Source organism: Salvelinus fontinalis, chromosome 22 (genome assembly GCF_029448725.1).
Source record: "Salvelinus fontinalis isolate EN_2023a chromosome 22, ASM2944872v1, whole genome shotgun sequence".
Taxonomy (NCBI): Eukaryota; Metazoa; Chordata; class Actinopteri; order Salmoniformes; family Salmonidae; genus Salvelinus; species Salvelinus fontinalis.
In genome coordinates, this window is record NC_074686.1 from 5,940,836 (window position 1) to 5,957,105 (window position 16,270).

Consider the following 16,270-nt stretch of genomic DNA (forward strand, 5'->3'; position numbering starts at 1 on the left):
GCAGATTTATTCTAAACAGCCTAACACGCTGAGTGTCTCCTGCATGTCTTGTGGGCCCTAGTGATTTACTGTCATCTCTCACTCCTCCCCCTTTCCGCCGCATGGCCCAGGGTAAGTGCGTTTTAGTATTGACACCAGCGCGCAGCTCCACGGCGCTGCTTTCACCACCGGCATTTGTGTGTGAAGCTGCTCTCGTGTGTGTGTGTGTGTGTGTGTGTGTGGAGCAGACTTGTTCTCAGTCATTTCCATTCACCCAGGACCCAGAGGGAGTACGAAGGCTGGAGCGTGATAACCAGGAGAGATTGTCTACATGCTATAGTATTGTATAACCACAGTACCACTGAAACATCGTCTATCTTCAGGATCTGTGTATTCACTCTTTATTCAGCACTGAAGAAAGGTATTCAGTCCCTGTCTGCTGTATTAGGCTACACATAACACAATGCAGTGTGTAAAGAAAATGTGGTATATGTAAAGAAAAATATGCAGTGAGGTATGCTCAGTAATGTACACTACAGTATACAGGTTAATAGATTTATTAAGATATTTATAATATTTCATTGATATCCATGATTAGGCACCCTATATGTAGATGGGGGGGAGGGGCTGAAGACTTGATCTGCATGCCTGTTTGATACAAAAAACACCAGAAAGTTAAAAAAAAAAGACATGCTGTCAAACTGGCCAAAAATCATACATTTGTTTTTCTCAATCGATTTCAAGCATTTTTTTGGAACAATGTTGTCGATTTTCAAAACAGAGTTCACAAGGGCTTTGGAAAACAGTCAAATGCATTTTCAAAATGTAGTTGCCTTCTCAAAACATAAATACAGTCATCAAAATGATATTATAGCCCACCATCGGCATTGCTAATAGATTCATCAAAAGAACACTACTGCCTACAGAAAGATTAACGCAACCATACTTATCTTTTGAGTCCAAGGAAATTAGTCTGGCTTTTACAAATCCGAGTAGATCAATACATTTTCTTTACAGTCACAAAATCATGATGATCAAAATTAGAAGTACAAGTATCCAAAGGCGCAGAGTTCTGTCCTTTTATGCATATTTCACCAAACAATTTCATACTCATCAAATATTCCTGATACAAAAAAGAACATTCATCAGTATCATCACAATCCAATTCCATGTACTCAATACAAAGGCTGGTTTGTTCATTGTTTTGTAGACTTTCCATTGGTTCACAGAAAAACCATAAGCAAAATAAATATGGTAAGGTCAATACAATGGAGGAACACAGCTGATAGGAATAGGCAATCCACACCAAAGCAAAGCTCTATCATGGAAGGTCACATGATTACTTAATTATGTGCATCTCTGAATGTCTGCAATATTGTCAAAAATAACGTCATAACAACTAGACAGTACCGACAGTCTTCTAGATCTTACCATATATTTTAGGGCTACATAATATGCCACTGATGGGGTGATTTAGAACTGTGTGCAGTATACGGATTGCCGGAAACAGTGTACACAATCGCACAAATTTCCCTCCTGATAAAAACAGCAGGGCCGTAATTGTGTTATATTATGTGAACAGAACACCTAACAGTACATTTTGTATTCACTGATGACATTTGAATTAAACGTTTTGCAAATGGCGCTCTAAGATATGCAAGTCATGTATTAAGGCAAGAAAATGACCAGAAGTTCTGTAAATGTATTTGAGCATTTCATCATTGCGGTTTTAGATGTTCCAACACAGACACAAAAACTGCTTGTAAGCGATTGAGAAAAACTGTAAAGGGATAGGTTGTAGTCGTTGCCCTAAACTAGTTAGAGGTAGTTTCACGAACCAATGCTATCTTCCTTTATACTGGACTCGAAACATAATCCCAAACTATTCCTTTAACAGTTGTATTAGTTTAAGTGTGTTAATGTGTGTGTCCTATGTGTGTTTGTGTTTGCGCGTGCATAATATAGGCATATGTATTTATATACACCTGTGAATGTAATGTCTGACTGTGTAGTCACATAATTCCTTGTAAGTCTGCTTCCATTTGCGTGTATGTGTGGGTGATGTACTAAGGTTTGTCTTGTGCAATAAGAAAGTGAGGCTCAGTATAAGGTTTCTCTTGAGTAACAGTGCACTAGTAAAGTGCCAATGAATAAATTCCAAAAGCGTAAAAAATGTATCAGGGGGTTGTGGAAAGAGCCAGTTCAGGCAAGTCCTCGGGCACCTTGGCAGAGCTGGCATGGTCATGTGCATTAGGCACCAAACGGGAGAAAATGGGTTCAAACATGGAGGGACTACCTGGACTTGTCCAATAAGAAACGCTCGGCCTTGTTTTCCGTTGCAACACTTTTGGTTCCGGTGTGCCCTAATGAACACGACCCAGGTTCGAAATACCCTGAAAGTCACATGGTGAGCTACCATATACAAAGTCATCATTCGTCATTTACTAAATAACTAATTTACAGCCAAGTTATAGTTGGCAGGAAGGGGCAGCCCATGTTACAGTTCCAGGTTTTTTTGTTCTTTATCCAAACAATGCCTTGGGTTAATACTGTAGCCTACTCCCCCCAGTTCGGCTATCGACACCCAGATGATGTGAAAAGAAGGTGCCAGGTCTCCCAACTGGAAGCAGGCAGCCCCCACTGGCCAAGAGAGATACTGACACCAGATCTCCACCGAAGCATGAAATAGCCACTTGTGCTTTAGCTAAGAACGACTTTATCCCATGTGACTGTAAGTGTCCGCATTCCTTACCTCTCCAATGTCAGGGATGGGCTATTCCTGGCCTGTAGGTCTACACAGTCCTGAAGGTTTAATCAATACTATTACATTTGCTACTAATGGGCCAACCACCAACTACACAGCATAAGCCAAGCTCCAATCCAAACAATGGGCACTCGTAACACAAGACCCAATGTTGCAATTAAATTCAGCTAAACCAATGGCTCTCCAGGGCTGGAATTCCCCTACTTTCATTTCTTGACGGGGAGGAAGTTGTGATGGTGACAATAGGTCATGCTACAGTGGTGGTGATACATGGGTAATAGGAATCACTCCAGCATACTGGCTTTAGTTACAGTTCATTACTGGCTACAGGGTTTGAAAACACACACATATAGGGGACGATGGCCCAAGCAATGACTGGATTGTTGGCATGACAGTTCCATGTGCTTCTAAGTACAGTAAAATGCCTTTATATTAACAGTGAATGGCCATTTCACATTAACAGTTACAGCAGAGTTAGTTTGTCATAAAACAATGAGGGAGATAAATGCCATGTCTCTGATAGACTTGGCAGACACTGGATGTTTTTGTTTTTTTGCACATGGTACATTTTCCTTTCTACACTATTTTCAATATAGCTCATAATTAAAATGGAGGGGGGGGGGGGGTCTTCAGTGTGATATTTTTCTTCTTTATGTTCTCTTCATCAGTAGAGAAGCACTTGCCTGGTTCTCTCTCAACCACATCTCTCAACCCACCAATTGTCCCATGTAGGTTATCAGTCATTTATTTCCCCCTGGTTCTCTCTCTTCATGCCACACCTGGATGTATTCACAGTGAAGTTCTCTCACATGGATGGGTTTTGCTGACTGCGCTGAGAGAGAGCGACCCACAAAGTGAAGGAGGGAGAGAGTGGAGCAGGGCAGAGAACACAGATAGGACAACAGAGACAATATTTTTCACCAGGCAAGCCCAGACACTGACAATGCACACAATCAATGCAGACGACAGTCAGAAAAAGAGGGAGCGAGAGAGAGTGAAGGAGAAAGGGAACATATAGAAGTGCAAAATGTGTCACCCTCTCGCTGCGCTGGTATAGTCAGTGAGGACAGAGCGCGAGAGAGACCGAGAGAAAGAAGACGGAGGGTAAGAGCGAAAGGCTGGTGTACCCAATATGTCTATAAAGTCACCATTAGAAGTCAATAGAATGTTACACACCGTCTCAGTGGTGTATCTTGGGGGTTGTATTCACATAGGACGGACATGGAGGAATTAACATAGACGTTTTTTTCAAGTTGACTGCCATATTTGACACGTGCGTTTTGTCGTTGTTCTCCACAGTCTTTGTAGTTGGATCGTCGGTTGAGGGTTGATAAGTTGTCCTGCTCTTGATGCTTGTTCTCAGAATGGCCTGGGCTAGTGGTGCTTCAGAAGGGGTAGGAGCGTTGGGATGGCATAGGGACAAATGTAGTGGAAATGCTTGGTTAAAGGCAAGAAAGTGATCGAATGTCTGTGATAAGTCACTGGACAAGCCAATGAATTTACTTGTGTGAAGGTTTGAGGTTTTGGGACTAAGCCTGGGGTTAAGATTGAAGTTAGGATTAAGGTTGGCGTCAGGACAGCTCTGATTGGTGGTGGGAGGGGGTCAGATGTAGGAGGTCCGAGGGAGACTGGGTCCTTTTGGCAGCTGGTGTCCTGGAACGCCCGGGCTACGGAGAACACTCCAGAGAGGCTGCAGACAAGGAGAGAGACAAAGAGAGAGAGAGAGAGAGAGGGGGGGGGGGGGGAGAGAGACAAAGAGGGGGGGGGTAGAGAGAAAGGAGAGAGCACAAGGCAGGAGAAAAAAGGTGGAAGTGAGAAATGGATAAACAGAAAGAATGATGATTAGGAATATATATTTTTTTTAAAGGAGCAAAAAGAAGGGGGGGGCAAAATGAACAGAGTTAAATGATGTACATGAGGAGGAAGGGGAGATCAAACAGGAAAGGGAGTGTGATAACAAGCACGGGGCACAGGGAGGCATAAAAATGGATCAGGGAAAAGGGAATTAACAAAAGAGGAGAGAGAAGGAGATGAGCGACAGAGAGGATAAAGGAGAGAGAGGGAAGAATAAAAAGAGTGGAGACATAATTATAAAAAGGGCAGAAGCAGCAGGTAATCAATACTGTGGCGCAGCATTGCACTCCAAGGAACACAAAGAGGTGGCGAGCTGTCTGCGTCTATATGTGTGTGTGTGTGTGTGTGAGAGAGAGAGAAAAAAAGCACACACACAAGAATGAGTCAGGCGGATCAGGGGAGACAATTGACATTTAAAGCTCGGCGACGACAGTGACACAGCACGGGTGACACATGCCAAGTCTCTTGGATGAGTCTGAACTCGTCTCTGAAAGAGTGTCACACTGTGAATACACAATTTTCAGATTGAAATGAAAGTAAGCGCCGATGCTGTATTTACCATATAGGCTTTGTGGCTGTGTATCAAACAACATACTCAACATCAAGTTGGGGGCGTTAATGTAAATAGTCCGGGTAAACAGTTGATTAGTTTAGCTGTTCAGCAGTCTTATGGCTTGGGAGGTAGAAGCTGTTAAGGAGCCTTTTGGTCCTAGACTTGGCGCTCCGGTAATGCATCCCTCCATATGAAAATCCTCATTGACAAACACATCAGTCCATGTCTTCAGTAACTGTCTGTGTACAAGCGTGTGTCCGACACACACACAGATACAAAGGGAGGTAGAGAGCTGTGTGTGTGTGAGGAAGAGAGCGACTATCATGGTAGCGATAGTCTGAAATTCATTACCGTCATGGATACCCTTGACGAGCTGACAGCCTGCCATAGTCTCTCTCCTAATACACACCACACTTTATAGTGGAGGAAATAGTCAAGGTTGCCCCCCCTCTTTCTCCATCATGCATATACCACACACACACACACACACACACACACACACACACACACACACACACACACACACACACACACACACACACACACACACACACACACACACACACACACACACACACACACACACACACACACACACACACACACACACACACACACACGTCAAGGTTTATTCATACATGCACAACCACATATATACACGCACAACCACAGAGATTGAAAAACAGCTTCTATCTCAAGACCATCAGACTGTTAAATAGCCATCACTAGCACATAAGAGGCAGCTGCCTATATACATAGACTGGACACTTGAATAAATGGAACACTTTAATAATGTTACGTATCTTGCACTACTCATCTCATATGTATATACTGTATTCTATTATTCTACTGTATCTTAGTCTATGCCGCTCTGACATTGCTCGTCAATATATTTATATATTCTTAATTCCATTCCTTTACTTAGAAGTGTTTTGTATTGGGTATATGTTGTGAAAGTGTTAGATATTACTGCACTGTCGGAGCTAGAAACCCAAGCATTTCGCTACACCCGCAATAACATCTGCTAAACGCATGTATGTGACCAATAAATGTGATTTTATTTGACACAGCCCCACCCCAACCCATCCCCACACACACACTTCTCTATAATACATGTACCCACGTTATAAAGGTGGTAGTAGAGAATAGAGAACAGGCCTCAAGGTTCAATTCAATGACAAATATTGTATTTTCAATTTATGTCAATGTCAAGAATTCTCTTTTTCTTTGCCTGGAGCAGAAATCAACAGAACGAACGCACACCGCACACACAAACGCACTTGACTGAATGCTGCGACTGGTCGCCCTGTTCCCGTTGTTATGTACACCTTTCGTATTATAAATCTAGCAGCTATTATCTTGTTCTCAACTCTTGAGAAAGAGCCGTAAATCTCAAAGTGACTTCCCTGGTAAAATTAAGGATGATAATCAAATTGAAAAAATCTATAAAATTAAAAAATCCCTGATTCAAAGACCGTTTTTTTAGAGCCCCCGCACATCATTGAAAAAAAATAACCTTCAAACTGCCTTAGTTATTAGCTCTAATATTAAATGGTGAATAAGAGCGAGTCAAATTCGACCGTGCCTTTTAAGAGCCCTCAGAACACCCAGTGAACTCAGATTGACTAAATACTATTCTTTTCTCGTATTACTACACTCCACCAACCAAAATGAAACACGACAGGGTATGAATACAGCCATGTGAGTGTCTGTGTAGCCTAGTTTGTGTGCGTTAGTGCTTTGTATTTGTGTACGAGTGTGTCAGTGTGCCATTGCAGTGTGTGTGCATATGGGTGAGTGTGTCGCCTATGTTTGTGAGTGAATGTGTGTATGCGGCTATGCCCGTGTGCGATTAGTGTGTGTGTGTGTGTGTGTGTGTGTGTGTGAGACACAAAAAAAAGAGAAATGCACCACTCCCAGTTATTAAACTAACCAATTACATGGCCCACTCCTGCCGTTCACCGCCCAAACAAAGGCTGAACGTGTTGATTATTAATGTAGCGTTTTGCACTGTAATTTACACACACAGTAGAACCCAAAGACAGAGTGCTATATTGGTCTTCTCTCACTCTAGTCGCTCAGTCACTCTTCTCTCACTCTAGTCGCTCAGTCACTCTTCTCTCAGTCGCTCTCTAGCCGGTGGTGGCTCCCTTGCCACTGGGCTAAATTATTAATGTGATTCACCCAGTATTAAGATACGAGCAGCAGCCTATGAAACAGGTACTCACAGGTTGGAATTCTCGAAAGCTCTGAATGAAGAGAGGAGGTGGGGGGGTTTAATCTGTTTTCTCCGGCTCTCCATTTATCTATCTCTATGCATTAATAATCAGGCCTCATCTCTCATTATTTAATCAGAGCACACCTCTGAGTGTCTGCATCTACCTTTGTATCTCTCTCTCTCTCCTCATCTCTGTTCTGCCTCTGTGGTACTCGGTGTGAGAAAGTGTACGCCTGGAGAGTCACACAGTACCCAGCTAATCGTCAAGCCAGCTTTGAAGTGCCTGATCTGGGCTATAGTCAAGCCTTTCTTGAGGGGTACTAAACGGGACGGGGGTTTGTGATTGGAGCGTTATGAGTTCTTTGGGGTGTGGTGGTCACGAAACTCTGTCAGCTGGTGATTGTCAAGCAATACGGTAATTGACTGTAAACACATTTAGCATTTCCTGGCTTCCACACATAGTCTACAAGCCACTAACGCAGACCTTTGGAACATCTACATTTGAAAAAGTCTCATAAATCCATGTAATATAGCCTACACCTTTAACAAGAAATCCATTATTTTAGACAGGTCTAAAGAAAAATTGTATGAAGGAAATGTAGTCCATTTCATTTCAGAATCACATACTCTGAGTTGTCTTTATCAGTGGTGTAACGTATTTAAGTAAAAAATACTTTAAAGTACTACTTAAGTCGTTTTTGGGGGGTATCTGTACTTTACTTTTTATAATTTGGGCAACTTTTACTTCCCTACATTCCGAAAGAAAAATAATGTACTTTTTACTCCCTACATTTTCCATGACATCCAAAAGTACATTTTGAATTCTTAACAGGACAGGAAAATTGTCCAATTCACACACTTATCAAGAGAACATCACTGCTCATCCCTTCTGCCTCTGATCTGGCGGACTGAGACACAAATCTTTTGTAAATAATGTCTGAGTGTTGGGGTGTGCCCCTGGCTATCCGTACATTTTAAAAACAAGAAAATGGTGCAGTCTGCTTTGCTTAATATAAGTAATTTGAAATTATTTATATTTTTACTTTGATACTTAAGTATGTTTAGAACCAAATACTTTTAGACTTTTACTGAAGTAGTATTTTACTGGGTGACTTTCACTTTTACTTGAGTAACTTTCTATTAAGGTATCTATACTTTTACTCAAGTATGACAATTGGGTACCTTTACCACCACTGGTCCTTATGTTAGGTCCTGATCTGGCCAAGCCAAATAGCTGTGGTCTATACTAGTTCATTCAGCAGACAAGATTTGTTTGGAATTCTGTGGCATTTTATATTTTATAGTATAAGAATTGAACAAGCGGAATAAAATAGAAAGGATATTTTCTCCAAACGATTTGAGGGAGTGTGCACATGCGGCTATTCTGTGTTGAGCGGTTAACAAAGAAATAGGTACTCCTTTATGCTTAATTTACAGTTATTCATGTAACTTTAGTTTTTCTACAAATGTTGGGCTATATGTTTTGATTTCTAATACATTGTAAGGCTGCATGATGTGACTAATGATTTGAAAAAAGTCGATTGAAAGGCATAAGCTCTGCTTAGTTTTTTGCTCAGGCTGTACACTTCATCAGTCTCTCATTCACAATTTGACAAGCACTTGCTAATGCCTCGAATTTCCCGGCGGCATCCCCTTTGTGTGGCCGAAATGCACCCTAAAAAAATCCATGCCTTTTGTGGCCGTTTTGCCCTTGCCTTTTGTGGCCGTTTTGCCCTTGGCCCGGAGTGCTGCGCGCTCCGAAGCACCTCTCACTCACATGGCTCACGTGATCGGGTCTTTCTCACAGGCTACAAGTGAAGACAGACACAACGGGGACACAACGGCGGGTCCTTATCAAATTCCGAGGTGCATATTAAAGACATTGGAAGAACTGTCCACATCTACTTTTCGTCAGCCAACAAGATGAGTGGGCCTAACGAACAGCAACGCTCTAGCCCATGTCATTCTACTATTCCCCCATAGTACAAAAGTTGACCTATTCTATTCTGTGCGAGAACTAAATATTCCATAATAATCTGGGACAGTTTTGGGATGCGATAGATCTAAAATTAATACAACCACTAGCATCCACATTTTTTTTTATGCAATAAGGCTGACGCAACAAATCAGAATGTTTAGCTTAAAATGTTGATAAACTATTAGGCTATTTCTTCATTACAAGCGCATCAATGAGCACACGGTAGTAGGCTATAAGCGCAAATGTCCCATTAGCGGGAAAACACCATTATCAAAACCGCGACTGCGATTATGCATGTAATGCTTTTATTATAAAGGTGCTTTTTTAATGGTGAAAATGATCTTCCCCAAACCTGAAACTCACACGCTGCTTATGCATGCCATTTAGGCTCTACACCCCTTGTAAAGAGGATTAATGTGCTTAATTTTAAGAAGTTATTTGGCCACTTTAGTTGTGATACAAATCTGATCAAAACATATAGGCCTATGGGCTAGGCTACATGAGGTGTGTGACCAGTGGCCATTTTAGCATGTAAATCTTGATGGGGCAAAAAATAAATAAATACATGGGATGCATGCTAGCAAAGTCACAACACTAAACAATACATTAATTGCACTATAATGGTGACAAACGGTGCCCACAAACTGTTGGGACTACTTTATGTAGGGCCTAACACCGTACCACTGCTACACCTGGCTATCAGCGGAGCCCTGTCTGGTATCAAAACAGTTCATTCAACCTCATTTACTGTCTTAAAAATAAACTAAGCTGATATGGCTGACTTGCCTAAATAAAATGTGTTTTTTACTGACATTTGAGATGTACAAACTATATGGCATAAGGCGACGACAAGCGCATAAGAGGCAATTCGTAATTTCGATTAAGACATTAATGAGAGAGCTAGGACGGAGGTAGTCAATATAACTATTTGTTCAGCACTTTTGAAATGTACAGCCGACAGAATTCAGAACATGGGCCGTTCTTACAGTATTCTCCCTATACACCAAGTCAGAACCGTAGGATAAATAAAGGGGGCATATAAGCAGACAATGAAATCTCTTACAATATTTAATGATTACATTTCTCTAAAACAGGTTATAGGCTACATGTGCACTACCAAGTCAGAACAGTAGGCAAAATCAAGAGGGGAAAATGTTGGAATACCGTTCAAAACTTTTTTTCCCCCAGAGTTCCCAGTTGTCTTGAACTCAATGGAGTCAGATTTCCCAGTTACGAGTTAAGTTGAGTACAAATCATGCTTCATTGACAGCATGGCCAATGTTGAATGTTTATCATTTTAAACTTGGAAAAGAGACCATTAAACCCAGACTTGGGACCACACAGTCACTCCACTGAATAACAGGCTAGTGATTGCTTTGCAATGCTTAAAGTTAGCCACTGTCACTGATTCCTTCCAAACCACTCATCGTTGAATTTGCAATTTCCAACTTGTGTAATGTTTATGTCCAATGGCCGATGAGCACCGATATGTTTTATCTATAATTTCTAAACATTATTTCTCTTCATATGACAAGGATTAAAAAGGATTTGCCAGTATATTGTCGACTTGATTCATGATGATGAATGCTAGCTAAGATTTTGAAAGTATGATGTTGACATGATCAGTCCAATCAAAGCTACTGTATATATAACGTGATTTGACGTCACTTTATCTGTGACCAATTACCTTGAGCCTTCTTGGATGGGCACTTCTAATGTAACTCTATGGCAGCACCCTGGGGGCTTGAATTTTCGACCTCTACCCTTAGACTTGGCGGTGACGTAGTGTCCCCATGAGTGACAGAACACTGAGCCAGTCACGGCGCAACTAGAGAACATTACCAACCCTTACTCTTCAAATTTTCCGCTGGCTGCCCCACCACCATAGAAAGCACTGAGCTAGGCTGAAACACCTGCATTTTGGAGCTGCCTTACTCAAGGAAGCAAAAATGAGACCATGTTTGTTTGCGGCTTTATTAACTCAATGTTTTTTTTTGTGTTTTTTTTTTTGGTACATTGTTTGCAAATGTAAAAAGCACCCCCAGATCATCACCGATCCTCCACCAAATTTCACTGTGGGTGCGAGACCTGGAGAGGCCTACAAGCCACAGTGTCTCGCATCCACTGAAATTTGGTGGAGGATCGGTGATGATCTGGGGGTGCTTCAGCAAGGCTGGAATCGGGCAGATTTGTCTTTGTGAACGACGCATGAATCAAGCCACGTAAAAGGTTGTCCTGGAAGAAATATTGCTTCCTTCTTCTCTGACAATGTTCCCCAACTCTGATAATTGGTTTTTCCTGCAGGACAATACTCCATGCCACACAGCCAGGTCAATCAAGGTGTTTAAAATATATATATTTCACCTTTATTTAACCAGGTAGGCTAGTTGAGAACAAGTTCTCATTTCCAACTGCAACCTGGCCAAGATAAAGCAAAGCAGTGTGACACAGACAACAACACAGAGTTACACATGGAGTAAACAATAAACAAGCCAATAACACAATAAACAAGTCAATGACACAGTAGAAAAAAGAAAGTGCAAAAGGCATGAGGAAGTAGGCAATAAATAGGCCATAGGAGCGAATAATTACAATTTAGCAGATTAACACTGGAGTGATAAATGAGCAGATGATGATGTGCAAGTAGAGATACTGGTGTGCAAAAGAGCAGAAAAGTAAATAAAATAAAAACAGTATGGTGATGAGGTAGGTAGATTGGGTGGGCTATTTACAGATGGACTATGTACAGCTGCAGCGATCGGTTAGCTGCTCAGATAGTTGATGTTTAAAGTTGGTGAGGGAAATAAAAGTCTCCGACTTCAGCGATTTCTGCAATTCGTTCCAGTCACTGGCAGCAGAGAACTGGAAGGAAAGGCGGCCAAATGAGGTGTTGGCTTTGGGGATGATCAGTGAGATATACCTGCTGGAACATGTGCTACGGGTGGGTGTTGTTATCGTGACCAGTGAACTGAGATAAGGTGGAGTTTTACCTAGCATAGACTTATAGATGACCTGGAGCCAGTGGGTATGGCGACGAGTATGTAGCGAGGGCCAGCCGACTAGAGCTTACAGGTCGCAGTGGTGGGTGGTATAAGGCGATTTGGTAACAAAACGGATGGCACTGTGATAGACTGCATCCAGTTTGCAGAGTAGAGTGTTGGAAGCTATTTTGTAGATGACATTGCCGAAGTCGAGGATCGGTAGGATAGTCAGTTTTAGTAGTGAAAGTTGGCGACGTGAGTGAAGGAGACTTTGTTGCAAAATAGGAAACCGATTCTAGATTTCATTTTGGATTGGAGATGTTTAATATGAGTCTGGAAGGAGAGCTTACAGTCTAGCCAAACACCTAGGTATTTATAGTTGTCCACATATTCTAGGTCGGAACCGTCCAGGGTGGTGATGCTAGTCGGGCGGGCGGGTGCGGGCAGCGAACGGTTGAAAAGCATTCATTTGGTTTTACTAGCGTTGAAGAGCAGTCGGAGGCCACGGAAGGAGTGTTGTATGGCATTGAAGCTCGTTTGGAGGTTAGTTAGCACAGTGTCCAAAGAAAGGCCAGATGTATACAGAATGGTGTCATTTGCGTAGAGGTGGATCGTAGAGGTGGATCAGGGATCGATGGAGGACCACCAGATCAAGACCCTGTCATGGCCAGCCCAATCTCCAGACCTGAACCCCATTGAAAACCCCTGGAATGTGATAAATAGGAAGATGGATGGTCACAAGCCATCAAATAAAGCCGAGCTGCTTGAATTTCTGCGCCAGGAGTGGCAAAGTCACCCAACATCAATGTGAAAGACTGGTGGAGGGCATGCCAAGACACATGAAAGCTGTGTTTGAAAATCAGGCATATTCTAGCCAAATATTGATTTCTGAACTCTTCCTAAGTTAAAACATTAGTGTTGTGTTGTTTAAAAATGAATATGAATTTATTTTCTTTGCATTATTCGAGGTCTGACATGTTGCCCAACATGAGTTCACGGGCTCTCATGAAGTGTTTGATTAGATTTTCAATTACATTTACATTGATGTCAGAGTGAGTACCAGGCAGTTAGCAAGTTTGGTAGGCTACTAATGACCATCAGCAGTATCAGAGCTTGGAGAAGCCTAATTAACGTGACTAAACAGTCACATATAATTTGACTGCCTTCATGACATATGCTCACCGCAACAGCGGTGGTCTCATTTGTGATTGGATGGTATCCATTTTGTGTGTGTGTGTGTGTGATCTGGTGTTTGACTGGTTCCTTTCCCCTCTGTTTCGGGTTTTATGCCATCTCAGAAGGGCTGTTGTTTTGGTGACGGACCTTCCGTTTCCTTGGTCTATGAGACCTTCACACTTGAAGATTGTCTAACCAGGCCTGAAACGGAATGCCCTTCATCTGATGTGCTTTAAGCAAGCAAATGATCAGTGGATGTATTTCTTTTATCTGGTTGGTCTACAGACTCATTACTGCATCAGCATTTGCTCACGCACACACATACACACGAAGGAGGATATTGTTTAGATACTTATAGCTCACAGATAGGGTTTAGCAAAGCCTTGTTCCACAGTGTGCCTTCAAAATAGGTCATCCTGTTCTCGGGCTGTTCGTGAGTTCCCTTTTCCCCTGCCCTGATTTCACAACATAAACAAAAACTGACGTTTTTTTCCCTCTACGAAACAGAAAAACCCTTGCTCATCAGCATAACCAAGTGAGGTTAAGGAAATAAGTCTTATTTATTTTATGCGGAGGGAGTCGTTCGGTCTTTGTTATGACATGTCACACAGGTTTTTGTTTGTCGCATTTCTTCCTGCAACTGCAAACCCCCACTAGTACTCAAACTGTCAATGTTTGTAATTAGGATTAGGAGAAAGATTTCATTTTGGGGAATCTGGGACTGACTGGGGGTTTGGGGCAAGGGGAGGGTGTGTGCGTGGCGGGAAAGTGGGTTAAACACATACAGGTAACTGACAAAATAATGGAAACACTTGAGGGAAACAAGGTATATTTTTTTATTGAATATTACTAACATATTAAACACATTTTGGCCAAGGGATCCGTGGACTAAGTTGATAGCCAGGGGTCCGCCAAAAATGATTGAATTGTGCACTGATCAAGCATCTCACAGGCAAAGCCCGCCCGTCTTGTGATTGGTTTATTCAAATAACTCATTTGACAAGTCATGTCAATCAAATCAAAGGATGCATCTCATTCACGCAAGGTCAATGTTATCTCGCTCGTTTTAATTTCTCCGGGCCTGGCTAGCAATCATGGACAGATTAAAAAAGATGTAATAATAATTTCCCCGAGCACTAGTAGTACAACAAGTGAGGATAGGGGAAACGGGATAGCTGGTCAGTTGCACAACTGAACGCATTCAACCGAAATGCCTGCAGGCGTTATCCAATGAGGCGATGAAGCCAGCTAAACTGAGGCGGTCCGGTCCAGCAACCAGCGATCCGTTCCAACAGCAGCCCGAAATGAGCGAGGGGATTCTGGTGTAGTACATGGGGATGTATGAAACTTACGCCTCCGCCGGGAAGTTTCCCGCTTGCGTCGCCTCATTAGCTAGCATTGAGTTGGCACGATCGGCTAAGACGCTTGAGGGTGGTCACGTGTGTTTGTGAAGCAGAGATCCCGAGTTTGCGCCAGGTATGGACCGAATCAGGAGGAAGCGGTATTCGCCAAGCAAGCAGTGTGACATTCTTTACACTGGGAACAGACGCAGCTAACAAGATGAAGACTGTGCCACTCTCCAACGACACGGTGAAAAGGAGAATATCTCCTCAGATATCCGATCACTACTTGTGGAAAGATTGCAAGCATGTAAATCATTTTCGATTCAGACAGAGTCTACTGATGTTGCAAATGCTGCACAGCTGTTAGTTTTGGTTCGCTATCCATGGGAAGGACAGATTCTGGAGGACTTCTTATTTGGGAAAAAAGGTGCAGGGTCAAACAAAAGGTGAGGAAATATTCTACATGTTGGATAAATTCATGACCGAAGAAGGATTAAGCTGGGAAAAACATGTGGCTGTATGCACAAATGGTGCGGCGGCAATGACCAGTCGCAAGAGTCGGTTAGTCGCAAGAATAAAGGCTGTCAACCCCAAGATAGTGGGCGCCCACTGCATGTTACACCGGCAAGCACTTGCATCCAAAGCCATGGAACAAGACTTCTGTGCTTATTAAGGTTGTGACGGGAGTGAACAAACATTCCATCAGTGGACATAGTGAGAGACAATCATCGCGCTTCATGGAGTGAGTATATAAATTCATACTTCACAGATAAACACAAATGATTGGGACTGGGTCCGTGATCTGTTTGCCCTCGCCGTGACGTCTAAGAGCGGCCTATGTGGAATGGCTGAAGAGGAGTTGGAGTTATCCTGTAATAGGACACTGAAGATCAAATTCCAGAAAATGTCTCGTGGATTTCTGGCCTACTGTGAAAAAAAGAGTATCCTGAACTTACCACTGACTGTGAAGATTTTGCTGCCCTTTCCTGCATCTTTCTCTACATTGACAGCAATGAAGAAAGTACAGGGCTTGGTTGCAGGTGGAAAATGAAATGCAAGTTTGTCTGTCATCCATCCCACCAAGAATAAACAAGCCCTCAACTAGAGGCAGCCACACCCATCACATTTACATAGGACACTAACAGTTACTGATGAATAAGATGCCAATACTGAAGTGTGGTTTGTAGGTATGTACATCTTTCCCTTTCAAGATGATTCGATACGCATCTAGATACATGTGCTCGGACACAATACAGGAACGATACGTTTTGGTTTGAAACGATTCGGTGTGATTAGAGAATGAATCGATGAGATTCGGGTTCGATACACTTACAGCTGTTGCATAAACACATTCATTTTCCATTCTAAATTAAAATCTGCTGCTGATGGAGCTCATGAGCTGGGCCTCTCTGAGATGGATTTGT

General features: G+C 42.4%; 1 protein-coding gene across 1 annotated transcript in view; it reads right to left on the reverse strand.

The window, feature by feature from the left end:
- Positions 1-520: 520 nt before the first annotated feature.
- The window catches only part of samd12 (sterile alpha motif domain containing 12), a 115,264-nt gene continuing 99,514 nt past the window's right edge, over positions 521-16,270 (reverse strand). Inside the window, exon 5 of the mRNA XM_055876041.1 lies at positions 521-4,433. Coding sequence (XP_055732016.1) covers positions 4,411-4,433 — 23 coding nt within the window. The 3' untranslated portion in view covers positions 521-4,410. The remainder of the gene's footprint in view (positions 4,434-16,270) is intronic.